General features: G+C 49.7%; 1 protein-coding gene across 1 annotated transcript in view; it reads left to right on the top strand.

Moving 5' to 3' along the window:
* The window catches only part of COL11A2 (collagen type XI alpha 2 chain), a 98,433-nt gene that overhangs the window by 28,932 nt on the left and 41,669 nt on the right, over positions 1 to 27,832 (top strand). Inside the window, exons 5-24 of the mRNA XM_080985767.1 lie at positions 43 to 183; positions 3,115 to 3,372; positions 4,298 to 4,444; positions 4,910 to 5,074; positions 7,052 to 7,111; positions 8,998 to 9,039; positions 9,160 to 9,222; positions 10,793 to 10,867; positions 11,228 to 11,314; positions 12,494 to 12,550; positions 14,016 to 14,069; positions 14,943 to 14,996; positions 16,257 to 16,310; positions 16,509 to 16,562; positions 21,806 to 21,859; positions 23,150 to 23,194; positions 24,334 to 24,387; positions 24,485 to 24,529; positions 26,379 to 26,432; positions 27,483 to 27,527. Coding sequence (XP_080841893.1) covers positions 43 to 183; positions 3,115 to 3,372; positions 4,298 to 4,444; positions 4,910 to 5,074; positions 7,052 to 7,111; positions 8,998 to 9,039; positions 9,160 to 9,222; positions 10,793 to 10,867; positions 11,228 to 11,314; positions 12,494 to 12,550; positions 14,016 to 14,069; positions 14,943 to 14,996; positions 16,257 to 16,310; positions 16,509 to 16,562; positions 21,806 to 21,859; positions 23,150 to 23,194; positions 24,334 to 24,387; positions 24,485 to 24,529; positions 26,379 to 26,432; positions 27,483 to 27,527 — 1,608 coding nt within the window. The remainder of the gene's footprint in view (positions 1 to 42; positions 184 to 3,114; positions 3,373 to 4,297; positions 4,445 to 4,909; positions 5,075 to 7,051; positions 7,112 to 8,997; positions 9,040 to 9,159; positions 9,223 to 10,792; positions 10,868 to 11,227; positions 11,315 to 12,493; positions 12,551 to 14,015; positions 14,070 to 14,942; positions 14,997 to 16,256; positions 16,311 to 16,508; positions 16,563 to 21,805; positions 21,860 to 23,149; positions 23,195 to 24,333; positions 24,388 to 24,484; positions 24,530 to 26,378; positions 26,433 to 27,482; positions 27,528 to 27,832) is intronic.

The following is a 27,832-nucleotide window of genomic DNA, read 5'->3' as shown; positions in this document are numbered from 1 at the left end:
GGCCTGGCTCTTCAACCTCTTCCTTTGGCTTCCTCCCCGCAGGGAGACATCCAGCAGCTGCTCATCTCCTCCAGCCCCCAAGCAGCCTACGACTTCTGCGAACACTTCAGCCCCGACTGCGACGTGAAGGCCGCCCAGAAGCCCCAGGCCCAGGAGGCCCAGAAGAACCCCAGCAGACCTGAGGTGAGGGGGGCGGAGGAGCCGGGGTTCAGGAAAGGGGTCCACGTCCCACCCCCCTTCCACCTCCTCAGCATCCTTGCTGGGCAGCGGGAGTTGGGGAAAGGTTGTTTCCTTCTGGGAGGAGGAAGCCAGGACGCGGTTCTGTGTTCGAAACACAGTCTGAACCCTCGCCTGCCCTCCTGGGAGGGGGGTTGTTGTCGAGGGCAGACAGGTGGGGAAGTGGCCACGTGCTTCTAACCAATCCCAAAGGCATAGCTGTCAACTTTTCCCTTTTCTTGCGCGGAATCCTATTCAGAATGAGGGAATTTCCCTTAAAAAAAGGAAAACATTGACAGCTATGCCCAAAGGACCCCGGTTCAAGATTGGGCCTTCGGAGAGACCCCCGCCTGACCTCTGGGAGAGACAGATCTGTGCGGACGAGGGTCCAACTCTCTGCAGAACAGCTTCCTAGGACGCTAAATCTGCCCGGACGGTGCCAGGAGAGGGAAAGGAAACTATTTTGCAGGCAGCAGTGACGCAAAGGAAACACCTTTTCCACGTGCCAGATTCTTAAGGTCAACCAGAGCGAAAATCCGCCTCACATCTTCCTTCTTCGGGGAATTTTCCACCTTCGTTCTGACTCAGGGCATTTCGTTGATTCCTTGTGTTTTTTCGGAGCAAGGCCAGGTTCCCCTTTTGAGAAGCCCAAAGATGGAATTGCGGAGTCGGAAGGGACCCTCTGCGGTCATCTAGCCCAACCCGCTTCAATGCAGGAAGCACAGCTGAAGGCTCTGGGGTGTTTAAGTGTCCTTGCTGGGACTGCGACTTCGCCTCCTGGCAGTTCCTAACACCCCCTTTTGCCGGTGGACCTGGAGCGCAGGATTGTGTCCATGTTGCACCTGAAGAGGAAGCAGGTTGCTAACTTGGGGCGATTATTGAGAACGTTTTTACATATTGGTAAAATATGGACTAGCAATGAGCTCCCCTCCTCGTAATGGTGAAAGGGCAAAAACTCTCTCCCATACCAATTTGAGCACATTGCTGTCCGTTGACAACTTGAGCTGTGATTCCTTCATTGCAGGCGGCTGGACTCTTGGGGTCCCTTACAAAGCTGCAATTATGTGAACTTTTTGGAACATTTCAGGTGGTGCGGCTGCCATTTGATCAAAGAAATTTTATTCCATTAACCACCTGCTGCATTTTAGCGGATTGATTAAATCTGCATTCGTTTTCATATGCAGAGTGAAAAATAATCTCTCCCCCCCCCCCCCCCCCGGTGAAAGAGGCTCCAGTTTCTACCACCTGCATTTTTAAGCAGCTTGGTTAATCCAGCCAATGGTTTTTAAGTTGATCAATTTAACCAATTAATTGTCAGATCAGCTTTGCAGTCCTGGTGAATTATCAGTCGGGAAGTGGGCAAAAACTGGATTCCCTCTCAAATTGTTTTCCTTTTTTTCCTTTTTGCGGTTTCTTAACTTTCCCTCCCTTGTTTGCTTTTTTGGGGGGTGGGGATGATCAGTGCCACTGAATCTGCAGGAAAAAGCGCCCCCCCCCTTGCTGGTGTTTCAAAAGGCTGGGACGCAGGAAACCACTTCCCACTTCCCCAATCCAGTATTTTTTGGAGTTAAAAAAGAGAGGAGAGTGTCTTCAGGGAGCTCAAAGCCCCCCAATATTGCACCCCTCATTTCTAGGAGCACCCTGCACCCATCTGTGGGAACGGTTCTCAACCGCTGGGGGGGGGGTGTTGGCCTTCTGCCCCCCCCCACCAGGACTGGCGAATCTCTGCAGCCATTTATGTTTTTTTTGTTCTGTTTTTGAAGAAACCGCTTCTCTTGCTCTCCCTCAGTACTTTGGTGAGGACCTGCAGGACTATGACGCCTACCCCTACTATTACGGGCCTAGTGAGGGCGGATTGGGCCCTCTCTCCTCCACGCCTTTGGGGGGAGCCAGTGAGCAGGTAAAGGGAGCGGCGCTGCCGTGCTCCTCCCCAGAAACGTCCATCCGTCCGTCCGTCCTCGTACCCGAGTCTTGTCCTTGTCATGTGGTTGTGGAATAGTCCACCTGTCTGTCTTGTCCACCTATCCATCAGTCCATCCATCCATCCATCCATTTATCAATGTCTATGCATTACCTTGCCTTTAATTTAGCAACTTGGGGGGCAAACCCCGCCCTCCCCGCTAGTTTCTTCCAGAGATGAACAGCGAAGGAGAGACTAGAGTCTGGGGAGTTATCCAGGCAGATTGGGGGAGTGTGGGTTGGGAAATAGCCATTGACAGAGAGTGGCAGGATCATGACCATCCTTGGGTAGATAATAGCTGAGTTGCAGGCAAACCTTATTATTATTATTATTATTTTAAATGCCTCAATGAATGATGGAGTTCACTCGCGGTTGCGCTGCATCATATCCCACGTAGTCCATTGGAAACGGCAGAGCCCATGGTGCAGTGCGGCTGTGGCTGAAACCCGAACATGCGGGAGTATCTGGGGCAATGGGGAATCATTGGGCTAGTTGGAATGAGGAAAACCACAATCTTACAGGCGGGTTTTGTGCAGAAATCTGTGGAGCTCTAGGCTGTGGACTGAATTCATTCAGAACCAAAAAAATAAATAAATTGTAATAAGAAATATCCAATTTGGCCACCAGAAGCAGCTCAGAAGTTTTTTCTCCTGTGTTCGGTTAAGCCGTGTTGCTGTGTTTTCCAAACCCAGGGGGAGAAACCCTGCTTCACCCACCTTGGGGGCAACTATGTTTAGTGCAGAGAAGGCAGCTTCAAACCACAGTTTACAAAGCTCTTCCGCTGACGGTGGTTGGGATTAACCATGGTTTAGGGTTTGCCCACAATGTTCCTCATTTGCTTTTGCTTCCTGCTCCTCCCCTCTTCCTCCTCCATCGCCATCTTCATCACCCCGTCCTCTGTTGTCGTTTGTCCTTGCCGTCCTCCTCGCCGCTGCCAGAAACCGGCCAAGGGGAAGCCCCCCGCCAAGCCCAAACCGAAGCCGAAGCAGCCCCAGAAACGCCAGCTCGCCAGCACGGCACCCGCCTACGCCGCCAAGACCGGCCCCAAAAACGGTTCCAAGTACCCCGGCAACGGGAAGTCCGGTGGGAAGGCCAGCAGCGCCAAGGCGACCACGAAAAAACCCCCAGGCAAATCGGGGGGCCAGGCCTACGCTGGCGCCGTCGGAGCCCGGAAGCCGGGGAACGGCTACCAGCAGGTAGAGCCACAGGGGAGGGGGTGCAGGGTGCCACCTGGCCCCCCAACCCTGGGATCCGGGCAAAGCTGGCTGCTCTGGCCCCCTAAAACCACCCCACTGCCCTCTCGTCTGCCTGTGTGCCTGTCTGCGTCTCCCCACCTCCACGTGTCTCTGTGTTAACCGTACCACGTTCTGCATGCTGGGCCGTTGGGGGGCAGCAAGAGAAAGGGGCCCCAGAACTTTGGAAGGGCTCCCCACCCTCTCTTGGGAGGGGCGGACGGATTGAGATTCGACTTTCCCTCAACCTCCCGGGAAACGAGAACCCACATCCGTGCCAGGGGGCCCTATCCTAAGTTCGGACTTCTCTTGCCCTTTCCCTTCCCCCCCCAAATGGACACCTGCCAGACCCCCCCAAATTGCTGGCATCCTTGTCCGGTTTGCAGGTGGGGGGGGTGAGATTCTGCTCCCCGAGATCCACTTGTCTCCCCGAGGGAAAATGATCTGGGATAAGGAGGAACGCTCCTTGCAGAATTGCTGAGTTTGGGATGGGACCCCACAGGGTCATCCAGACCAACCCACGGCCAACTCCTCCTTCTCCTTCCTCCCGGGACTCGAGAGGAGATGTTTGGATGAACTAACCATGTCTGCATATTTTTTTTTTCTCTCCCTCCTTTCTCCTGTTTGGCCTGTTTCCTTTTTTGATCCATCCTCTCCCTCTCCCACTCGTCCATTCGCCCCACAATGTGACGGCCGCGTCTCCCCCTCTCTTGGGCATCTTCTCTGCCCCTCCATCAACACATTCTTCCTTTCCTTCCTCAACACGCCAACTCTGCTCCTCCTCCTTCCGTACATACCCAACCCCACACACTGCGTTGCTTTCCTCTTCCCCTCCCTGGCTCGTGACTCTTTCCTCCGCTGCCACCACTCTGCTGCACCCCCTCTCAAGGACGTGGGCCTGCTCCCCACAGAGGAGCCCTGGGGGGCCCACGAGTACCTTGACTACACCTTGCCTCCTGAGGCGGAAGAGACCTATTGGGAAGAGGGCCCCACACAGCAGGCGTCCCTACCTGTTGCCTCGTCGCCACAGGGAGAGGTAAATGTGCCTCTAGCACCCGCGTCCTGGCGGGCCAACCTGAGACGGAAGGGCGTTCGCTCCCTGGTTGGGTGGGCAGTGCAGGGTCCGCAAGAGAGGAGCCAGGACTCCAGGGTTCTGTGGGAAGGAGAGCCCCAGTGGGCTTGAGGCCCCGGACTCCTGGGTTCTCAGGAAGAGCAGGGAGGATTGGACAGTGAGGGGAGGAGCCCTCTGAGCTCAGGGGCTTTGAGTGCAGGTAGGGCCAGGGAAGACCCCCTGGGCCTGAAATTATGGAAAGGCATGATGGGAGTTGTAGCCCCAAGGCAATGCTGGACCCCTGCCGCAGCTCCCTCTGCCCCCTTGCTGCTCTCTGGCAGGCTGGTGGGGCAGGAGACCCCCCCCAAGAATGACACCTGGTTGGGTGGGCACCAGCCCCGTTTGCCCCCCCTAACGTATCCGTGGGTTCCCACCCTGCCCGGGGGCCAGGAGGAAGCGCCCAGCCCACGTCCCGCTGAGGAAGAGGTGTTCACCGAAGAGGAGGTCCCCGGCGTGGGGCTGGAGTACGAGTACGCCTATAGGAGCTATGGCGAGGGGGCCGAGCAGTCGGAGCTGGGGCCTGTGCTCTCGGCCGAGACCCCCCACGGCGGAGGCGTAAGTGGGGTGCTGCCCCCTCCCTGGAGGCCCTCTGGCGTTCTTTGCCACACCTTCCTGTCCTCTTGGGTCTACTTCCTGTTGTTCGTGCTTGTCTGTGACGTCACTTCCTCTTGCCTGGGGTTGGCTTATGGAATGGTTTCAGCCTTGTCCTCTTGCTCTTGTTTTGGTGTTATATCCGCAACCCGTTTCTGTTTCCTCCTCTTTCGGTTCTCCGCCACGACACTCCTTCTTTCCCAACGGCTTTGGTTTGCGGTTCCTGACGGGCATGTGGCTGTGGATTCGGTTTGCTGATGTCACTTCCTGTTTGAGGATGCCCATTTCCTGCTGCCTGCGCACCCCTTCCTGTTTTGAAGTCACCTCTTCCTCCTGCCTTTGCCACCATTCACCACCGGGTGGCGGTAGCACTTCCTGTTCCGTTTGCAACCCTTCCCACTTCCTATGACCCTCCTCTTTGTCTGATAACATCATTTCCGGCTATTGCCAGGTGCTGGATGGTTTGTCATGCTGCCTGTTTGGGTTTTTTGCCGTTTTCTGCTGCACTCTTTTCTGAAGTTGCTCTTTAGTTATTATTTCAGGCTGTCCAGCCATGTGTGCAACTCACTTCCTGTGATGCCATTTCTCTGTGTGGCGATGTCATTTCCTGTGATGTCATTTCCTTCCTTGTTGATGTGTCCTGCAACACAGTCTACATAGAAATGGGCTGCCATCTTTTCCTTGGTCGCGGCTGCGGCAATGGCAGGAGGGAAGCTTCCTCCCTGTTCTGTGATGTCATCACGTGCCCTATGATGTCATCGCACTGCAGGGCCATTTCTGCAGACAGTCTCCCCTTCCCTGGCATGGTGCAAGCGCTGGAACTCAGTTACCAGTTTGGGGGGAGGGCCAGAAGCCCCCAAACAGGACACGGTAACTGTCAGTCCACGCTGCCATCTTGGAAGGGAGCCCCTTTCCCTTCTTCCCCACACCTTGGCCCCGAAACTCACACCCCTTTTCACTTCCGAATCTTCATGTGTAGAATTTTGCGGGAAGAGTTGTGGGATTCAGAGGCTCACTGGTCACAAGCGGTGTATAAATTTTATGAAATAAAAAAAGACCCAGGATACATAAGAGTTAATTTCTATCTAAATTTAGAAGGAATAGGGGCAACCTGCCCCCCACTTTTTTTTTTAATGAACACATAGGCTTTTAGCCAGCTAAATTCTACTCAGAGTAGAGCCATTGAAGGGGAGTCACATCCATTTATTCCAGTGGGTTTACTCTGAGTAGGATGAACCTTGTCTACTACTCAGGCGCCTGAAAAATGTTCTCTGCCAGAGCTCATGTAGTTACCCCTTTTCCACTTTTACTCAAGGCCCTACTTAGACCTTACTACAGATTTACTCTGAGTTTCCCCCAGCTGGTTTATTTACGTGCCCCCCCTCCTTCTTTCTCAGTCCATTTTTGACAACAGATCCCTTTTTGTTTGCCTGCGGCTCCGGCCCTCGCTGTTTGCTTCCATGAAAAACAAACGGCAGCTTGACTCCCCTCCTGCCCCACCTTTCAGCGGCGAGCCAGCCCTTCCCCTTTTTAGATGAGCATAGAATCATGAAATCGGAATCGGGACCTCCCAGGGTCATCTAGTCCAACCCTCTGCAATGTGGGAATCTCAGTCCTTTCCGGCCCTTTTAGCAGCTGCTCACCAACACATGCTTGGCTTTAAGTCCACGTCGCCAAGCCGCCCGCTTCACAGGGACGGCATAGCAGAGGGTTGGGCCGGATGGCCTTTGGAGGGCCCTTCCCGGTCAATTGCAGGCGGTTCCTTTTCCCCAAAGAGCCCCTCCTCTCCCCACCCGCACTGAACTACTTCTGTGAACCCCCTCGGGTGTGGACACCCCCCCCACTTTTTGCACCCAGGGGCTGGGGTTGGGGGTGTTTGAGCCCGTGGCGCCATTCTGTTGACTGGCCCCCTCTGTGCGGCTACATGTCTGCTTCCCCCAGGCCGTCCGAGGAGCCAGAGGCTACAAAGGAGAGAAGGGAGAGCCGGCAGTCTTCGAACCCGTAAGTTCCTGGAGGGGAAGAGGGTCCTGGCCTGGTCTGCATGCGGTGTGTGTGTGTGTCATTTCGGACTGTGTGTGTGTGAGAGAGAAAATTCAGCAGTGCGGGCCGCCATCTTTCCAAAGGTGAACAACCCCCATACAAAAGTTGCTCAGGCTTTTTTGGGCAAAGTTGCCGAACCTTTTTAGCAAATACATTTTTGCCGGTTTTTGAAAATCCTGCCCTTTCTGATGGGCGAATCCCGGCTACGTCCGGGGTATTCCAGATGTGGGGCAGCCCCTCCAAACATCGGCCGGTCTAGGCAGGCTGCAACGGACTGCCTGTCTCCTTGAGGTCTCCCCCATCTCTACAATTCCACGATGGATGTGTGGCACCTTGGTTCACAACCGTAATCCGTTCCGGAGGTACGTTCGTAAACCAAAACAGGTTGCAACCCAAGGCGTGCTTTCGCCAGTGGGGCCTCCAAAAATAAATTGTTCATAATAATAATAAAAAGGGTTGTAATCCAAAAAAAGTTTGCAAACCGGGACACGGGTTTGACGTCTTTGTAATCCAAAACGTATGCAAACCAGACTGTTCGCAAACCGAGGTACCCCTGTAGAAAGGAGCTCACTTGGAGGTCTCCCAAATCCTGCCATTTCTCTCCACTTCTAATCTGCACAAGTTTTGCACAAGTCCATCTGTTGTGCACAAGGCCTGGTTTTTGCCAATCCCGACCCCTGGAAACAGGCACGTCCAGCCAACTCTGGCACTGTGGGTTCGAAGAATCGTTGAGTTGGAGGGGGACTGCCAAATGTCATCTAGCCCAACCCCCCGCCGTGCTGGACGCTTCGCCTCCATGAGGTCTAGCGGCTTGCTTCTGCCCCACCCAGGTCTCAAAATTTTGAGATTGTGGCAAAGGCCGGCCAGACTCCTCAAAGGGAAGCCAGTGGGATCTGAGCCTCAAGACTCTCTCCCCAGTTTCCAGCAATTATTCCAGAAATGGTTTCTGGAAAACACAACCCACGGTGGCTCTTGATAAGCTCATTTCCCTCCACGAATCGGTTGGATCCAGTAATACATCTTTAATGTCCCTGTAGGTTTTAAATTAATTAGTAATATTGGGAAGGTAGCCCATCTAGGGGACAGAAAACTCTGGTCCTAAACCTCCACTGTCCTTTGGAGAAGAAAGGCTCAGGACTAAACCCGACACAAATCGGAGTCCCTAAGATGGTTGTGGAGTTGGATGGGACCCCCAGAGATCATTCAGTCCAGCCCCCTGCAAGGCAGGGTTCCCATTGGCTCTGGTTGTTTCCATTCATTTCGTAGGCTGCTTTGAGTGCATCCCTGAGTGCACAAAACCAGGATGCAAACGGCTCAGTTACTGAAAATAAATCTCCGCAAGCCTGGGGGGGGCCTTCCATTTTGCTCCCCCCGCCCAGTGACTGCAGAACTGGGAGCCCTTTTTGCACCAGCAGTTCCCCAGAATAACATCCCCTCCAAAGACCACCCCTCCCAGTTCCACCTTCCTTGCAAGCTCCCAAGGCAGGGGGGGAATCTGAGGCCTCACCAGCAGATCTTGGCAGGATCGGGGCCTCTCGGCTCCTTTTCGGCGGCCTTCAGAATTCCCCGGAGAACGGGCTTGACCTCTGAGCGACCGTGCAAGGCAGCCATCCAACCGGCGGAGCTGAGATGCCCCAGAGGTTTTTTTGTAGCGTTATCGTCTCAGCATAGCGCATTGGGTGTGTGTTGGTGTGTGGGGGGGGGGGGGAGAATAGCCGGTGGTGGTGTAAACAATGAGCTCTTTCACGGGCGAGAGCAGAGGGACGGGGCCTGTCCCTCTGCCAAGGCAGGTCTGCGGCTGCTTCCTAACTCCTTCTTTTTGCATTCGTGTGTTTGTGCCTCTGCAGGGGATGCTAGTCGAAGGTCCCCCAGGCCCCGAAGGAGCTCCGGTAAGAGGCGTGCAAAACCCCAGGGTGGGGGTTTAAGGGGGCGAATGAGGCCTCCACCCCATCTCGTGCCCCCTGTTCGGTGGGCAAGGGTGATGGTCTTCTGTTCCTCCTTCCCCACAGGGTATCAGCGGACCGCCAGGGACCACGGGACCCCCAGGACCCCCCGGCGACTCTGGGGAGAGGGTAAGGCTCCGATCCAGCGAAGGAGAGGGGGGAGAGAAGGGCATGTGGTGAAGGAGGCGCTGAAGGGCAGCTCCTGCCCCTATGCAGACAAACTTCAGCGTCACAGATTGAATTGGAAGCAAAATTCAGCGTCACAGATTGAATTGGATGCAAACATCAGCCTCACAGATTGGTTGGATGCAGAGGAAGGGTGGGAGGAACTAGCTGGGGCACCCCACAGGGAAGAAGGCTCAGAGCCCAGATATCTGGGGTGGGACAATGATGAGCCGTCAGAGGGAGAAGACTGGGAGGCGGAAGAGATGTCGGAAGCTGAAGCGGCAACAGGGCTTAGTGAGCAGGGAGAGTCTGTGGCAGAGCCAATTCCAGACTCAGAGGCAGAAGCTGAAGCTGGAGAGGAGGAGGCCAAGAGGCAGAGAGGAGTCAGGCTGGGGAAGAGGCACGGGGGTCTCCCCCTCCTGCTGCTACAAGCTCCCCTCCCCTCTGGTTTCCCAGGACCAGAAGAGGCATGAAGTGGGAAAAGCAGAGGCAGACATGAGGGTCACGTCTCTGTTTGCTTGGGGAAGGCCTAGAGAGGCGGAGACGGAGACGGCTGGGGGGAGGTGGGGACCTTCGGTCTCAGCAACTGATCCATGGGGCAAGAGCTGACTGAGCCGCTCAGCTCATTGGGCCTGGTGATCCTGTTTTTGCTCACAAGGAGTTCATTCCCAGCTGGCTGGGGTGATTCACTGCTGGCTGGCTCCTGTCGTTTGGTGCCCTGAAGGACGCATTGTTCTCCTTTATGGATGTCCTTTGGGGAAGGGTGTCTGCAAATAATAATCATAATAATAGTAATAATAATAATTTATTATTTATACCGCACCCATCTGGCTGGGTTTCCCCAGCCACTCTGGGCAGCTTCCTACAGGATATTAAAAACACAGTAAAAAATCAAACATTAAAAGCTTCCCTAAACAGGGCTGCCTTTAGATGTCTTCTAAAAGTCAGATAGTTGTTTATTTCCTTGACATCTGATGGGAGGACGTTCCACAGGGAGGGCGCCACTACCGCGAAGGCCCTCTGCCTGGTTCCCTGTAACTTGGCTTCTCGCAGGGAAACAACCGCCAGAAGGCCCTTGGCGCTGGACCTCAGTGTCCGGGCAGAACGATGGAGGTGGAGATGCTCCTTCAGGTATACAGGACTGAGGCCGTTTAGGGCTTTAAAGGTCAGCACCAACACTTTGAATTGTGCTCAGAAACATCCTGGGAGCCAATGCAAAGGAGAGTGAGGCGCTCTTTGGGGCAAGGCACCCACCTCCCCTCCGCTGTGTGCTTGCATCTCAGCAATCGTCAAGTGCCAGGCGCACATGGTGCTCTCTGCACATGCAAAAGCCCAGATCAAGGCAGCCGGACCTGTTGAAGAAGCACCTGGGAGATGAGGATGCCGGACTAGGTTGGACTGGTTAAACTAGGCTCTGGTGGCCGTGAGCCCTTGGCCGATTGTTGACAGTGCACTTCGTCATTCACACACACGTTCAAAGGTGCGAGCCGCTCCTTCCCGCCCCAACTCTGCTCTCCCTCCTTCTCCCCAACAGGGCCCCCCAGGACGCCCCGGCATCCCTGGCTCAGATGGATCCCCCGGACCCCCTGGCACGTCCATGATGCTTCCGGTGAGTCGGGATGGCAGAGAGAGGCCGGCCGGTATCAAGGTCCTAAGCCAGAGGTTGACAAATAGGACCTTCAGGGATTAAATGCGGGGTAGTTCTCGATGACGCTGTGTGCGGCCAACCAGTGCCAGTTTCTTCAGGGATTTCGGTGGGGGTTCTTGATGACATTAACACTAGCCAATCAGAGCTGTGCACAGCCCAGTTCTGCTGCAGATGGATGGCTCTCCCCTAGAAATCAGCCCTGAAAGGAGTCTGAGGGAAACATCTCCCTCCAGCTGGGGTTGGGGGGGGGCAAATGTGTGGATGTGGGGGTGTTTGGGTGCCTCTCGGTGGAACCCCAAATCTGCCTCTTCCCTCCCTCAGTTCCGATTTGGGAGCAGCGGCGGCGGAAAGGGGCCAGTCGTGGCGGCCCAGGAAGCCCAAGCCCAGGCCATCTTGCAGCAAGCTCGGGTGAGTCCGGTTTCAGGGGGGAGTGAAGATGGTGATGAAGACACCCCCCCGTTTACTTCCCCTATTAAAGTCCAGGGAAAGGTGGTCTTCGCTTCCTGGTGGGCCACCCAGATTTCTCGGCCTGCCTTTCTGGGAAGGGTCCTTGTCTGGCCTAACACTGGTCTTCCAAGACCCTGAAAGAGGGGCTTTTTTTGGGGGTGCAACGAAGTTTATGAAACATAATATGCCTGGCATAGAGAAAAAGGAGAGAGAGAAAGGTTTTTCTCCCTCTCTCATAACGCTGAATGATGGAAGGTTCAGGACAGATGATAGGAAGTCCTTCTTCGCAGAGTTAAACGGTGGAACTCCCTGCCACCGGAGTCAGGGATGGGGTCACCAACCTGAATGCCTTCAAAAGAGGGTTATGGTCAGGGAGGAGGAGAGGGCTTCTGAATCCCACTGACTGGAAACCCCAGGAGGGGAGGGGGCTATTCTTCTGCTCAAATCCTGCCTGTGGGTTTCATACTGGGGCATCTGCTTGGCCACTGTGAGCAGGATGCTGGAGAAAGTGAGAAGGCCATTTCCTATGTTCTCGTGGAGCCTCCAGGCCCAGAGGCAGTCTATCGGGATCCCTAGTTTCTTCGGGGCATTGGGCCACTGTGAGAATACGGGATGCTGGACAAGAGGGGGTCCCTGGCCTGATCCGGTGAGGCTCTTTCCCTGCTCTTAATAGTCCTCTCTGAAGGAATGACCGCCGGATGTGGAGCACACTTCCACCTGCAGACGAGCCACAGCTGTCTGAACATCATGCCCTCTATGTAACCTTTGGCTTTCTCAGTGGTCTGCAGTGCCCTGTCTGTGACCTCTGTCTCCTCCATCATACATTGTGCAAGGAGGAAATGACGCGGTGGAGACAGGTGCCAAAATAACTTTGTACCACCCCACGATCTCGGGATTGGAAGATGTGTAAAGGTCACAGTCTGCAAAATGTATCTGGCTGGTTTTGCATATTGTGCTAATAAAAAGAGCCTCCGCAGAGCTAGCTGGCAGCTTGCTTGTGCACAGCTCACCTGCATTACCAACTCCTGCCTTCACTTCACCTCTCCCTTCCCAGGAGCACTTGCGTCCAAATGCTCTTCCAGTGATGGTCTGATACGAACACCTTAACCTCTCCTCCCTCCCCTTTTCTTTCCTCCGCAGCTGGCCTTGCGTGGCCCCCCAGGACCCATGGGCTATACGGGTCGTCCTGGACCCCTGGTGAGTATTTTGCTGGGGGGGGGGTGTTCTTGGGTTTGTTTCCTGGGGCTCAGAGTAGAAGGACTTGGGTGCGTTTGGAAGAGCCACCATCACCCACATTCCCAGGACGATAAATCCAGAATCCAACGGTGCTGTGGTGGTTTGAGTTTTTTCGGACGAAGACCTGGAAGGAACCAGAGTTCGATTCCCCCCTCAGTCTTGAGGTGTGGCAATGCAGTCGGAGCAAAAAGCAATTCAGCACCATGAATTGGGCCCAGAAATGAAGCTGGCGACCAGGGCGTCTGTTTCTGGAATGGGGGGTTTCTGTGAGATCTGGCCACTGCATTTTGGAGCAAGTGAAGTTTCCGAGTCGTCTTCAAGGGCAGCCCCAGAGAGAGCGGATTGCAGTAGCTGAGTCAACAGCTAATGCTATTCTGCATCAACAGAGGTCTAGTGTCCAGGTCAAGGGAAGTCATAGTCTCACTCTCTTCTGCCTTGGTCAGGCCCCACCTGGCCTATTGTGTCCAGTTCTGGGCGCCACAATTTAAGAAGGATGTTGACAAGCTAGAACATGTGCAGAGGAGGGCGACCAAGATGATCAAGGGTCTGGAAAGTGAGCCTGATGAGGAACGGTTGAAGGAGCTGGGTATGTTTAGCCTGGGTAAGAGGAGACTGAGAGGAGATACAATAGCCATCTTCAGATATCTTAAGGGCTATCACATGGAAGAGGGAGCAGGCTTGTTTTCTCTTGCTGCAGAGGGTAGGACTCGAACCCATGGCTTCAAGTTACAAGAAAGGAGATTCTGACTAAACATCAGGAAGAACTTTCTGACAGGAAGAGCTGTGTGAAAGTGGAAAGGGTTCTATACTCCAGACCATGGGCTACATAGAGCAGAGCTTTCCAAACTTCATGTTGGTGACGTGCATCACTTCGCGACACAGTAATTCAGTTTCGCATCATTTCGCCACATAGTAATTCGGTTTTGCGTCATTTTGTGGCACAGTAATTCGGTTTTGTAACATTTTGCGGCACAGTAATTCGGTTTTGCATCACTTCGTGACATAGTAATTTGGTTTTGTGTCATTTCGCAACACAGTAATTCAGTTTCGCATCATTTCACAACACAGTAATTCAGTTTTGCATCTCTTCGCGACACAGGAATTCAGTTTTACTAGCAAACCAGAGTTTAAACTAATCCCTTTCCAGCCCCAGGAGGAGCTTGGGGAGAATTTGCACGACTCGCCGACACACTGCAGCCGAAACACTAGTGTGTCAAGACACACAGTGTGGAAACCTCTGACTCAGAGTCCGCCACCTCCAGCTCTTTGGAGGAAAAGCTGGGATACAAACACAGCCAATTTGAATTTGTTAGTTGCTTTATCTTCCCAAGGGCAGCCCAAATGGATAAATAATCACCGTACCAAACCAGATGAAATGTGCAGCCCTTCAGAGCTAAGAATGTCTTTTTTCTTTCCTGTCTTGTAGGGTCAACCTGGCAGCAACGGCGTGAAGGGAGAGCACGGAGACTTTGGTCCCCAGGTAAGCTGGCTTCCCAACCTGAGCTGGGAGCCCTCTGCTAGAGCCCCAGTCTCTTCCCCCTGTGCCCCCCAAAATCCCCCTTTAGCATAACCTGCGTCATCTGACCTCCTTCTGATAAAACGGCTGGCAAACGAGACATAACAGCCGCGCATCAGAACATCGCAAGCTCAGCGTGAATCGTACGAGATGGCAAGGAAATCGTCAGTAAAACAATTGCAAAACCATTTAGAAAACAACTAAAACATGAGCTGAACATCCTAAGTGCCATATAAGTTGTGTTTTATTGGACCTGCTTGAGCTGAGATTCCTGCATTGCAAGGGGTCAGACTAGAGGATCCTTGGGGAGCCCAACTCTATCGTTTTCTGGCTCACACAGACCCATTGCACACCACCCCAGAGGACCTGCGTACAAGCTGGACTTTTGCTGATTTGTTCCCGGGTCCAAGCCGTGTCCTTGCAGCAAGGCATATCGGACCCTCCAAATGTCCCTATTTCCCAGGGAGAGTCCCGATTTCTGATTTGACCCCAGAATCTCCCACTTTTTTTTAGGACACCTCTGTTTCCATGGGAGAAATGTCGGAGGGGGTGGGATATTCCCCAAACCAGCAGAAAACAGCAAACTGCCACCATCTCCATGTTCTTGGGGTCATTTGGCTGCTGCCCCCCCAGCTCAGATTCCTTCCCCCCCCAAAAAAAATCTATTGGCTGCTACAGACCTCAAATGCAACAGACAGCTGGCGGGGGGATGGGACCCCTACCCAATTCCCCACCCCTCTTTCATGAAGTCCCAGGGTTTCCTCTCTCCTCTCCCCCCCCCAAATGTTTAGGGACAAGATGAGGCACCCTAATACGACTCTCTCTTTCTCCACTTAGGGTCCTCGAGGTCCACAGGGGCTGACTGGACCCCCAGGGAAGCCCGGACGCCGAGTAAGTTTCTGTTTCTGTTGTTTATTTATTTTATTTTTTTAATTAATGGAGGCAGGTTGCCGTTTTTTGCCTCCTCTGTGACCCCTGCGTTGTGGTGGGGTTGGTCTACATGAGCCCCGGGGTCCCGTTCCCGCACGGCGATCCTACGGTCCCGGGAGTCCTGAAAAGTCGCGGAATAAAAGTAAAAAATAACAGTAGTGATTTGCTTGAAAGTTAGGCGGGGTGAGCCTTTGAGAAGGTGATGTTTTGGAAGATTTGGGGCAGATTAAACGGAAGGGCTTCTTCATGCAGTGGAAACTGTGGAACTCTCTGCCACAAGGGGCATTGACGGCGGCCACCAACGTGGATGGATGTAAAAGAGGGTTAGGCAAATTAATGAAGGACTGAGCTGCCGTGGTTGTGCTTTGCCATCGTGGTCGGAGGCAGCTGAATGCTTCTGAATCCCAGTTTCTGGAAAACGGCAGGAAGGGAGAGGGCTTCTGGTTCGAATCCTGCTTTTGGGTTTCCCACAGGAGTCTGGTCAGCCGTTGTGAGAACAGGATTCCGGACTAGACGGGCCCTTGGCCTTCTCATGTTCTGATGGGTCCCTGCCATGGGAGCATATTCACCCAGTGCTTTTCCAGCTGCACTGGCTCCCGGTGGAGTACAGGGTCAGATTTAAGGTGCTGTTCTTGACCTTTAAAGCCCTTTGCGGCTTAGGACCCTCGTATTTACGGGACCGCCTCTCCTGGTATGCCTCACAGAGGACCTTAAGGTCCATGAATAACCGTAGTTTAGAGGTCCCGGGCCCTAAGGAAGCCAGACTATCCTCCATAAGGGCCAGGGCCTCCTCAGTGATGGCTCCGACCTGGTGGAATGCTCTGTCCCACGAGACCAGGGCCCTGCAGGATTTAACCTCCTTCCACAGGGCCTGTAAGACAGAGCTATTCCGCCTGGCTTTCAATTTGTACCTGGCCTGATATTTTGTTCCCCTTCCTTCCCTCCCCCTCCCCTTTTTGTGAAGATTTCCCACTCTGGGATCCCACAGCTCATTCTCCCCTCGTCTCCTCGCTGGCCCAAATAGGACTAATTTAGTCAGCTAGCCCTGGTAGTGGATGGATTTCCCCACCAAATTGATTTTTGATTTTATTCTTATTTACGCTTTCTGAACCAGGAAGAGCGGGGTATAAATAAAAAATTATTATTATTATTATTATTATTATTATTATTATTATTATTATTATCCCTCCATCAACCTGCCTCTCTCCCTCCCTCCCACAGGGTCGTGCTGGAGCGGACGGTGCCCGGGGCATGCCCGGGGAAACGGGCATCAAGGTAAGGCGACCCTCTGGGCGTTGCAGCGGGTTGGGCTAGATGACCGCTGGGGTCGCTTCCAACCCAACAGTTCTGCCATTCTAGACAAAGGGCCTGTGGGGAACGTGGTTTCATGAGGACTAGCGCCGTCCCCTCGGGATTTGCCATCCTGACCTTGTGAGAAGGGGGGTCACCTTTCCCTTCTCTCTCTCCCCGCAGGGTGACCGCGGGTTTGATGGGCTTCCAGGCCTCCCGGGGGAGAAAGGCCATCGGGTAAGTGAAACGGGGGAGCCTGCAAAGTGGGGGTCGGCAGCCCCACCCAAATTGCTCACTGCAGGAGGGTGGGCTCGATGACCTCTGGGGGATCCCTTGCAACGCCACCATGCTGTGATTCTAACTCATACACACACACACACACACACCATTTTCAGCAGTAATTAAACATATTTTTACATCTTCTTCAATTTTTTTTGACTTCTACCAGTCCTGTCTAAAAAATTTCCAATCTAATCTCCTAGTATACGTTTCTTATTTTCCCTGTTACATTTAAAACTCATAACATAACCAATATCTCTATTCTTTATCTACTTTGTAGCACTTCGTATATTTCTCCCTGCAAAACTTCTTGTAGTCCTACTAACGTAATTTGTTGGTTACAATTGCTCTCCAAATAGTTCGTATACTTCTTCCAATCTTCTGTAAATCTCTGGTCCCGCAGGTTTCAAATCCTTCCTGTCATTTTGTCCAGTTCTGCGTAGTCCATTATTTTCGTCTGCCGTTCTTCTTTCATCGGAATTTCTTCTTGCTTCCATTTCTGGGCTAACAATACTCTTGCCGCTGTGATTCTAACTCTTGGAAGACCCCTTTTGCATCTGCAATGGCTTTGCTCCAAGGGAGTCCCGTAGAACTCCCTGCCACTGGAGATTCAGCAGGAGCCCTCCGTGCCAACTCTTAAGACCCCTGCTAAATACTTTTCGATTCCGCCAGTTCTGTGCAGGCATTCGATAATACGCAGAATCCTCCTTCCAGAGGGTGTGTTTTTTTTAAGCTGGCGTTTATCATAAATTTTTATGTTTCCATTGCCATAAACTGCCTTGATTTTATTAAAAATAAAAATACTACATAAACTAATTCATTTTTTGAATAATATTTTTTTAAAAATATTTATTAAATTTTATAACAATTAATGATACAAATCTAATTCATCGTGTTATTTACAATTATTCTCCCCTCTGGACTTCTCTCAACTCCCCCTCTGCTGAGTTATTTAGTTTTATCGTATCCTGCTTTTTCTGCACAAAAATAAAATCCCTTATTATTATTTCTCTAAAATATCTGTTACTCAAATGAAGTTGTGGAAGTTTATTCAAAGCCTGCCAGTGAATCCAGTCCATTCTGTTGTTTCTGCAAATAGACTGTAAATGGTTCCCAGACTCTTTTGAAGTCCTTTTTGTCCTTCTCTCGTAGTTTGTTAGCTTAGCCAATTCTGCAGAGTTCATCAGCTTTTCTTGCCATTGTTCCTTTGATGGTATTTCTTCCGTCTTCCAATACTGTGCAATCAAGATTCTTGCCGCTGTTGTAGCATACATAAATAATGTCCATTTTTCTTTTGGTAGCTCTTGATTTGAGATACCGGACAAAAAGGCTTCAGGGTGTTTGACAAAATTCATTTTAAACATTTTTTTTCCAATTCATTGTATATCATTCCCCAATATTTTTTAAATGCATCTGCATTCCCACCACATATGACAAAATGTTCCTTCCTTTTCCTTACATCTCCAACATCTGTTATTTTCTTTCCTAAACATCTTTGCCATTTTCACTGGTGTGATATACCATCTATACATCATTTTCATGTAATTCTCTCTTAATAGTATGCAATCTGTGAATTTTATATCAACTTTCCATAATTTCCCCCAACTTTCAAGTTGGATGTTGTGTCCCACATCCTGAGCCCATTTAATCATAACTGATTTAACCTCTTCATCTTTGGTTTCCCACTTTAATAAAATACTATATGCTTTAACATTCTCTTCCACTATTTCTTTTTGAAATCTGGAGATTGTACAACTAAACCCCTTTTTATGGTCTTCCTTAAAAATTTCATTTAATTGCCTATGGTGTAACCAACTTTGTAAATAGTCTTTCAGCTCATCACACTCTCTTAATTTGAGTTTACCTTCTTCTTCTGTTAATAACACTCTATATGTCAAACAGCTTACTTTTTTGGTCGACTTAAGTGAAAATGCTTCAGTGACAACCACCATGGTGTTTTCCGCTCTAACAGATCTTTATATTTTCCCCAGACTCTTATTAATGACTTTCTTATTATATGACTTGAAAAACCTTTAAGTATTTTCCCTTTCCCATACCATAAATATGAGTGCCAGCCAAATCTATTGTCGTGTCCTTCTAATTCCAACTCTTCTTCTTTTTCTAATTTTATCCAAACCCTTATCCAAACAAGACATGCTGCTTCAAAATACAATTTCAAATCTGGGAGGGAAAAGCCTCCTCTGTTAGTATCTTATGTTTTATCTTTGGTCTTTTCCCATTCCAAATAAATTTTGAAATATCTTTTTGCCATTTTTTGAAGGATATCTTGTTATTTATCATCGGGATCATCTGAAATAGAAATAGTATCTTATTGCTGCAATTTTCCCTAACATGGAAAGATTCATCCTTCCCCAGATTTCTAGATTTCTTTTAATTTCATTCCATATTTTCTCATAATTATCTTTATATATATTTATGTTTCTTGTTGTTAACCATATTCCTAGGTACTTAACTTTTTATGAATTTCAATAACTAACTCTTGGGATAGTTCTTTCTTCTCTTCTTCTTTTTGATTTTTAAGAAGTAGCTTAGTTTTCTTCTTGTTAAGTTTAAATCCTGCTACTTGACCAAACTCCTGTATTTTTTCTATTACCTTTGGGAGAGATAGCTTTGGTTCTTCTACAGTGATTACTAAATCATCCGCAAAAGCTTTTAATTTGTATTCATATTTACCTTTCCTAATATCTACTATTTCTTTATCCTCTCTAATATTCCTTGCTAAAGCTTCCAGGACCATCATAAATTAAAGTGGTGAGAATGGACATCCTTCTCTTGTTCCTTTCGGAATCTCACACTGTTTTGTTATCACTTGATTTACAATTAGTTTTGCTCTTTGTTCTGAGTAAATAGCTTGGCCTCCCCTCCTATATTTTTCTCCAAATTCCATCTCTTCTAGGACTTTTTTCATAAAGTCCCAAGAGATATTATCAAAGGCTTTCTCTGCGTCTATAAACATTAGGGCCGCTTGTTTTTCATTTCTAATTTCCAGGTATTCTATTATATTCAAAATATTTCTTATATTATCTTTCATTTGTCTACCTGGCAGAAACCCTGCTTGGTCTCTATGAATATATTCCTCTAAAGCCTTTTTTAATCTGTTTGCTAAGATGTACGCAAACAGTTTGTAATCATTGTTTAATAGAGAAATAGGTCTATAATTTTTAACTGACTTCAGATCTGATGCTTGTTTTGGAATTAGTGTTATATATGCTTCTTTCCATGTCTCTGGAACCTTCCCTATTTTTAGAATTTCATTCATCAGATCTTTTAGAGGATTCTCAAGCTGCTCACTCAGTTTCTTGTAATACTTGCTGATTGCCCATCTGGTCCATGCAATTTCCCTACTTTTGCTTGACTTACTGCATTTAAGACTTCTTGCCCTGTTATTTCTTCATTTAATACTGCTAACTTATGTTTTTATTTTTTGTAAATTACTCTTTTTAAGATATTCCTCTATCTTTGATATCTTTTCTGTTCCCTTTTTATATAAATCAGCAAAGTACTTGACAAAGGCTTCCCTAATTTCTTTTGGTTTTTCTGCTATCTTGCCATTTGCCTTTATTTTGTTGATATAATTTTTTGACTCATTTTTCCTTATTTGCCATGCCAATAATTTTCTTGACTTATTGGCATGCTCGAAATACTTTTGTTTGCATCTTTTAATATTCCACCCTATTTCTTCATTAATAACCATTGAATATTGTGTTTGCAACAACTGATTTGCCTGTTTTATTGTTTCTTTGTTAGGTTTTTTTTTCTAATTCTTTCTCTTTTTCTAGAATTGCATCTAAAATTTCTCTTTTATTTTTTCCCTTTCCTTTCTTTCTTATTGAGGTTTGTTGGACAAACAGCCCTCTCATAACCGCCTTGAATAATATTTGAATAATATTTTCTAGTTTAACATGTTCATGTGTGTTATATTTCACTAATAAATGGCTTTTTTTACAAACATTCTTATACCCTCTATTATGCGCATTTTTGTATATATCATCTGGGTAGAGAATTGCATCGAGAATTTCGGAAAAGTGCAAATTTTGAAGGAGTAATTCCATTTTGGTTTGGGCATCGTTCCAAGGAGTGCAAATTAGGCAGCTTCCCATTAAATTGTAAACAAAATCGAATTTCTTCCCCCACCCCTGGGGGCATTAATTTAAATTAACTCAACATTTTAACAAACAAACAAACAAACAACTTTCTGTTCCCAGCTTATTATTTGTTGGATTTTTTAAAAAAGAAAATAATGGCTATCATCCAAAATGGCTATGTTTTCTTTCCAAATGCCTCTGGGTATCATGGCTGGGAATCACGGGTGGGGAGAATTGCTGCATCCCATAATAGGCACCTGGTTGACCACTGTGAGGACAAGATCCTAGACTAGATGCACCCTGCCTGCTTGGGCGTGATCCTGCTGCCACGGGGCTAACAACAACAACAACAACAAATTATTTAGGCTTTCCTTGGTACTTTCTGACCACTCCCTGACAGGCGGAAGTTCAACAGGTGAATCCTTCCACCCTCACTGAATGCACCTGTTGAACTTCTGCATCTCATCCCTCTGGAGGCCCAGACAGAGCCCAAAGGAGCTTGGGTTTCCTGACCCCATTGGAAGCATCCTGGGCCCTTAACCTATTGGCAAAACCTGTTGGTGTTTCGCAACTTTCTGACTAGTTGCAGGACCTTAGCCAGACCTAGCAGAGTAAACGCAGAATCCACGCAAGCAATTGGCAACTTGGCTGCAGACAGGATGGACGAAGCAGGAACCAGGAATTTGTAGTTAGGTGTTTATTATATACTGTGGACTATTTAAAGGAACAGAACACGGATCTTTAGCTAGCTCTCTCATACACAACTCACAACTCTCAACCTCCAGCTCCTACTCTCAAACTCGTGCTAGCACACCTTCCAGTTAGTAGACCATTAATCATTATTCCCGTGAGAGACCTTGACCAATCATGGAGCTGTCTCCATGCCTCTGTATCACCAGGCAGACTTACTCCTTCACATTGCCTTGGCTCGCGGCCAAACCCTAATTGACTCTGTGTGAGGAGCTGCACGTATTCAGATTCCCAACAAACTACTGTTCCCAGAATCCCTTGGGTGAAGGAGGCGGGGCCTCATGCAGGGGGTCTGCTCTTCTGTGTCTCTTCTGATCAGTGTGCCTCTCTCTCACCCCACACTAGGGTGACTCTGGATCTCAGGGTGTTCCTGGTCCCCCCGGGGAAGATGGCGAGAGGGTGAGTACTGGCCGTGGGTGCAAAGAGAGGGGGATTTGGGGTGCAGGGAACATACAGTGGGGTTTGATCCTCCAGAGGTCCGTCCGTCAAGAGGGCGTAGAAAAAAGCAGAAATATTCTAGGGGGCGGAGCAAGACCCCTGTGAGGTTGCCAAGTTTGGAGCTTCTCATCTTGGAGAAAAAGTCTGGAAGAGGAGAAGGCATGGTAGAAATTTACGAAATTATGCATGGAAGGGAGAAAGTTCATTTCCCTCTCTCTTAACACTCGAACCGGTGGACATTCGGGGAAGCGGAATATGAGAAGATTCAGGATGGAGTTCTTTTTTTAAAAAAGTCATTTTTGTTGATTTTCCAATAAAAAACATCCAGTTAATACATCCAATCATAGTACTCCAATTGAAATAAAAAAACTAAAATAAAAAAATCAAATTATAGTCCAAATTATAATTATTAATTTTTCGGAGCGCCCCACGGTCTGGATCTCTGAAGGATATCTCCACATCTTAGTCCTGCTTCTCCTCGTTGTTAAGGATGGATTTCAAAAGTCCATATTCACGCAGGTTATCCTACGGAACTCCCTCCTCCATGATGGCCGCCAAAGTTGGATGGCTTTACAAGGGGATGAGAGAAATTCCTGGTGGGGGAAAGGGTGTTCATGGCTGGAGGCACGAGGCTTCTGGATCCCAGCTGCTGGCAACCACAGGAAGGGATAGGGGTTCGAATCCTGATTGCCAATTTCCCACAGGCACTGTGAGGACAAGATGCTGACTTACGCAGGCCCTTTGACCTTATCTCTTTGCATTTTTATATATATAAAAAACCCTTTTATAACGTATATATAACAGAGATAACCATTGTAACCCCAGGCAAAGATCAACAGGTGAGAAAGAAAACCAGAACGAGTCCGGTTGTACCTGGCTTAAAATGGAAAAAGTCCAAGTAAATACTATTGGTGTTATCAGTTTGTCAAGGATAGACTCTTTCCATGTTCCAAGATGATGATGATGATAATTGTGGCTTTCAACCAATATGAAAGCATCAAAAAACATCAGACATTAAAAACCAAGTATATGCATTCTTTTTCAACCTTGAGGACTAGCGACCTGCCCATTCAAAAACAGCAGGAGTTGAGATTCTCTGGCGGGGGGGGGGGTTGAGAGCCTTTACGCAGGAATGTTTTTTGGTGGAGGGGTGGAGGCAGCGTTCCCTGAGATGATTTCTGCACATGCACAGAGACCCTGTTGTTCCCTGAGCTCCTTTGTGACTCTGTCTCCCTTCCCCCCCCGATGCAGGGAGACGACGGAGAGGTCGGCCAACGTGGGCTTCCTGGAGAACCGGTGCGTATGGTCCCGTTCCTGCAAGGGATCTTGGGGTCTGGCCAAGTCTGGGGCCCCTATTGGTGTATCCCAATGGCGGGGGCTTTGTCCTCCCAAACAACGGACGAGGGTGACAAGGGGCAGGGAAGGCAGGTGGCGAGTCCTCACCTCCTGTCCGAAGTGGCACATTCCTCCTGACAGCTGGATCGCAGCCACATTAGCTGCCTATTGTGAGACGGAATGCCCCAAAATTCTTGCTTTTAGGGGAAAACCAAAGCTCAGAAACTGGAAACTCCAAGGCCAAAATTTAGAACAAGTCTCAAACTGTAAATATTTAGGAATGGCAGTCCAAGCATCAGGATCCAACAAAATTCATATTAACTCAAATGGGTGCGCTGGAGAAAGATCTGAAAATGCAAATGGCTTCCTGCCAACAAGGCCTTAAGCCCCTCCCCCTTCCCCAGAAGCCCCACCCACCCTTAAAATAAAGGCGGCAATTATTATTATTATTATTATTATTATTATTATTTCAAGTATTGTCAAATTTCTGGACGTTACATCAAGGTGGTTCGTAGCCTGCTGTGTTTTGACACCGTACAGTGGGCTGTCTTCTTCTTCTTCTTCCTCCTATTATTATTACTATTACTACTTCTGCAGTAGTACTACTACTAGTACCCAAGCCGCCTGAGAATCAGTCTCTACCCAAATGTGATTTTGGTTTTAAACGCAGTGTAAGGAGTCTGTATGGCAGTATATTGTATTTAAAAATGGGGTATCAGAGTTTTTAGGGGGTCAAATAGGCTGGGATAGCTGGGATAGCAGAGTTGTTGGGTTTTGCATGTCTGACGTAGATTTTTCAATTTCGTTCTTCTGTATGGGAGAATGACAATAAAGATTATCGTATCCTTTCCAGTCCAGAGGAGAAAACAACAACAACATTAATATTTGTTAACTGACTGCCTTGCCCCAGTCACCCTGGGCAGCTTCCAACAGACATAAAAACACAATAAAAAGCTGAGCATTAAAAAGTGTGATGCAGCAGATTCTTGCCCTGCAAAGAGCTGGACTAGATGACTCTAGGGGTCCCTTCCAACTTGACAGTTCTGTGATCCAGCCCCCTGAAGGAGAGTGCCTGACCTTTTCTCTCTCCTTTTCTTCAGGGCCCCCGAGGTCTTCTTGGCCCCAAAGGACCCCCAGGGATCCCAGGCCCTCCGGTAAGTGCTGGGGAGGGGGTTTTCCTGCCCCACTGAGCTGCACCCCCAGCCCCCCAGCCCTAACCGCCTCTTGCGTCTCTGCCTGTTCTCCTGACAGGGTGTACGTGGCATGGATGGACCCCACGGGCCCAAGGGGAACCTGGTGAGTAATAATAATAATAATTTATTATTTATACCCCGCCCATCTGGCTGGGCTTCCCTGGCCACTCTGGGCGGCTTTCAACAGAATATTAAAATACAATAACCTGTTAAACATTAAAAGCTTCCCTAAACAGGGCTGCCTTCAAATGTCTTCTAGAAGTTTGGTAGTTGTTTTTCTCTTTGACATCTAAAGGGCAGGTGCCACTACCGAGAAGGCCCTCTGCCTGGTTCCCTGTAACTTGGCTTCTCGCAGTTGGGGAACTGCCAGAAGGCCCTTGGAGATGAACCCAGGTGTCCGGGCAGAACGATGGGGGTGGAGACGCTCCTTCAGGTCTACTGGACCAAGGCCATTTATTTCCTTGACATCTGGTGGGAGGGCGTTCCACAGGGCGGGCTCCACCACCGAGAAGGCCCTCTGCCTGGTTCCCTGTAACTTGGCTTCTCGCAGTGAGGGGAACGCCAGAAGGCCCTTGGAACTGGACCTCAGTGTCCGGGTAGAACGATGGGGGTGGAGACGCTCCTTCAGGTATACTGGGATGAGGCCGTTTAGGGCTTTAAAAGCCAGACCAACACTTTGAATTGTGCTACTTTGAGGCGCCCCGGGGTGCCTTGTGGTGGGTGCTGGGTGGGCTGCCGTCCCAAACTTTCCTGAAAATCTGGGACTCAAAAAGCCACTCAGACGAGGAGCTTCGCCATGTGACCTTGGGCCGCTCACGGTCTCTCATCCCAAGGTTGTTGTGAGGACAAAATGGGGAGCAGGTGACCCCACGAGATCGCCTTTCCCCCCACTGGACCACTTCGATTGACTACAAGGTGCCACACAAGACACTTTCCGTGTTTGTAAGAATTCAATATTTGGCTGTGGTGGCATCTACACTTTGGAACTCCCTGCCTCTTGATCCCAAGAGGCTGTCCGCTTTTGAGCACCTGCCAAAAACATCCCTGTTTTGATAGTTGCTTTAAAAAAGTGGATGTGAATTTCCCCCTGCTTTAGTATTTTAACTTTCTGTATGTTTTAAAGCAGCGTTGTAGATTTCTCTTGATTGTATGGTTTTCTGTTATTGAAATCTGCTTTGGGTGGTTGTTGTTTTTTTAATACAGTCAAGTGGTCTATAAATTTTAGGAAATGAAGAGAGCGTTAAGAATACACAGTGTATTCTTCCGTGGAGGAAAGTGGCTGGGGATAATCTCTCGCCCCTTTTGAAGCTGTTCTGCAGGGAAGACGGAGATGCTGTGATTTCTGCATTGCCTCTTCTGTACATTGAGGGGGCTCAATGAGGGGCCCCATGCCTGCCCCCCACCCCATAATAATAATAATAAATTAATAATAAAATTTTATTTATATCCTGCCCTCCCCAGCCGAAGCGGGGCTCAGAGCGGCTAACAGCGATAAAAGTAGCACAGTTTCCATAAAAACACAATCAATTTTAAAAAATACCTTCAATTCATTCTAAAATCAATTCAGAATCAAATTAATGGCAACCACTGGGCTACAGTTCTATGAGGATTACCGAAGGAAGGGGTCAGACTGTGCCTTGGCCAAAGACCTGGTGGAACAGCTCTGTCTTGCAGGCACTGCGGAAAGATGTCAAGTCCCGCAGGGCCCGGGTCTCTTGGGACAGAGCGTTCCACCAGATTGGGGTCACAACCGAAAAGGCCCTGGCTCTGATCGAGGCCAGCCTAACCTCCCTGTGGCCCGGGACCTCCAATATGTTTTTGTTTGAAGACCGTAAGGTCCTCCGCGGGACATACCAGGCGAGGCGGTCCCGTAGGTACGAGGGTCCTAGGCCATGATGCTCCCCAGTTTCGGACTGCGACAATCTGACTCTGAATCTCTTGTTTTTGACCAGGGACCTCAAGGGGAGCCGGGACCCCCTGGCCAGCAGGGGACTCCAGGGACGCAGGTAAGTGAACACGTCAGAGGACCCCCGCTGGACCCGAGCCCAACATCCTCCTTCCCGCTCACCCCCACGGCATGAAGTCCGCAGGACGGCTGGAATGGGGAGATAGACTAGCCCTGAATGGGGAGGTTCCATACGGCAGCCATCAGGACTGGCTCACAGGCCCCTTTCCTCTCCAGACACATCGCTTTAAGGAGAAGCTCCATCCACCGTTCCTCAACCTGGTGCCCTCCAGACTTTTCAGACTACGATTCCCATCAGCCCCACAGGGTGTAGCGAATGGTGGGAGTTGCAGTCCAGGGCCTCAGGTTGGGAGAAGCCAACGCCAAACACTGATAGATAGATTGCTGGCCAACGTTGATTCCTGCGTTTTAGGGGGTTGGACTAGATGACCCTGGGGTCCCTTCCAGTGCTATGATTCCTGTGTTTGGATCAGCCTTTTGGCTAAGATCTGCTCTTGTCCGTTTAATATCAGATACGTCCTCTACTAAATGGATTTTTGGAGCTGGGAGATGGCAGAGGGACTGGCTCATCAGCTCCCCATCTGTGGAGTGTTTTTGTGGGTTCAAAAAGTAGAGGGAAGCAACATTTGCAAGCTTATCTCTCTATTCAAGAACGGACAACTTCCAAGAAGTGCTCCTTCGAAGCTGCAGCTTGCCTGCTTCTCTGAAAACAGGCTGATTCTCTTTGCTTCAGATGAAAAGGGGAGACAAAAATGCACGAAATTAGGATAATTGGCTCGGGAAATAGAAATTCTTCCCGGGTCTGGTGTGGGGCCTCTTTGACCGTCTCCGGAAATGTCTCTAGAGGAGGCTTCCGGCTGACAACTGTAAGAGCAGGATGAGACCCCCTTGGGCCCGATCCTGCAGGCTCTCCTGACCTTCTGGTCCCAAAGAAATGACCCTGAGCAAGGAAGGATTTGAGAGGCCGCCAGAGAGAACTGGGAGGGTGGACGTTTTTGTCCTCAGTTGGGGGGCTCAGGAGGGCGTCTCCAGGAAGTGGGCTGGGAGGACCCCCTTCACCCGACGTTCTCCTCTTTCTCCTTCTTCTCAGGGATTGCCGGGACCTCAAGGTGCAATGGGACCTCATGGGGAGAAGGTGAGCTGGGAGGGACCCCTGGCTTGCTGACCGAGAGGGGCAGCCACACCGAACCCCAAAGCAGGGAGGCGGTGACTGGGTTAGGTTGGGTAGGGTTGGGTTTTAGGGTTGGTTTGGGTTTTAGGGTTGGGTTTTTGGGTTGGGTTGGAATGGAATGGGTTTGAGGGTTGGGTTTGAGGGTTGGGTTGGGTTGTAGGGTAGGGTTGGAATGGAATGGAATGGGTTTTAGGGTTGGATTTTAGGGTTGGGTTGGAATGGAATGGGTTTTAGGGTTGGGTTGGGTTTTAGGGTTGGGTTGGGTTTTA

This window comes from Podarcis pityusensis (assembly GCF_964106645.2).
Source record: "Podarcis pityusensis genome assembly, chromosome: 2".
NCBI classification, from domain to species: domain Eukaryota; kingdom Metazoa; phylum Chordata; class Lepidosauria; order Squamata; family Lacertidae; genus Podarcis; species Podarcis pityusensis.
Note: the sequence above shows the minus strand (reverse complement) of the source record. Positions and strands in the feature narration are given on the sequence as shown.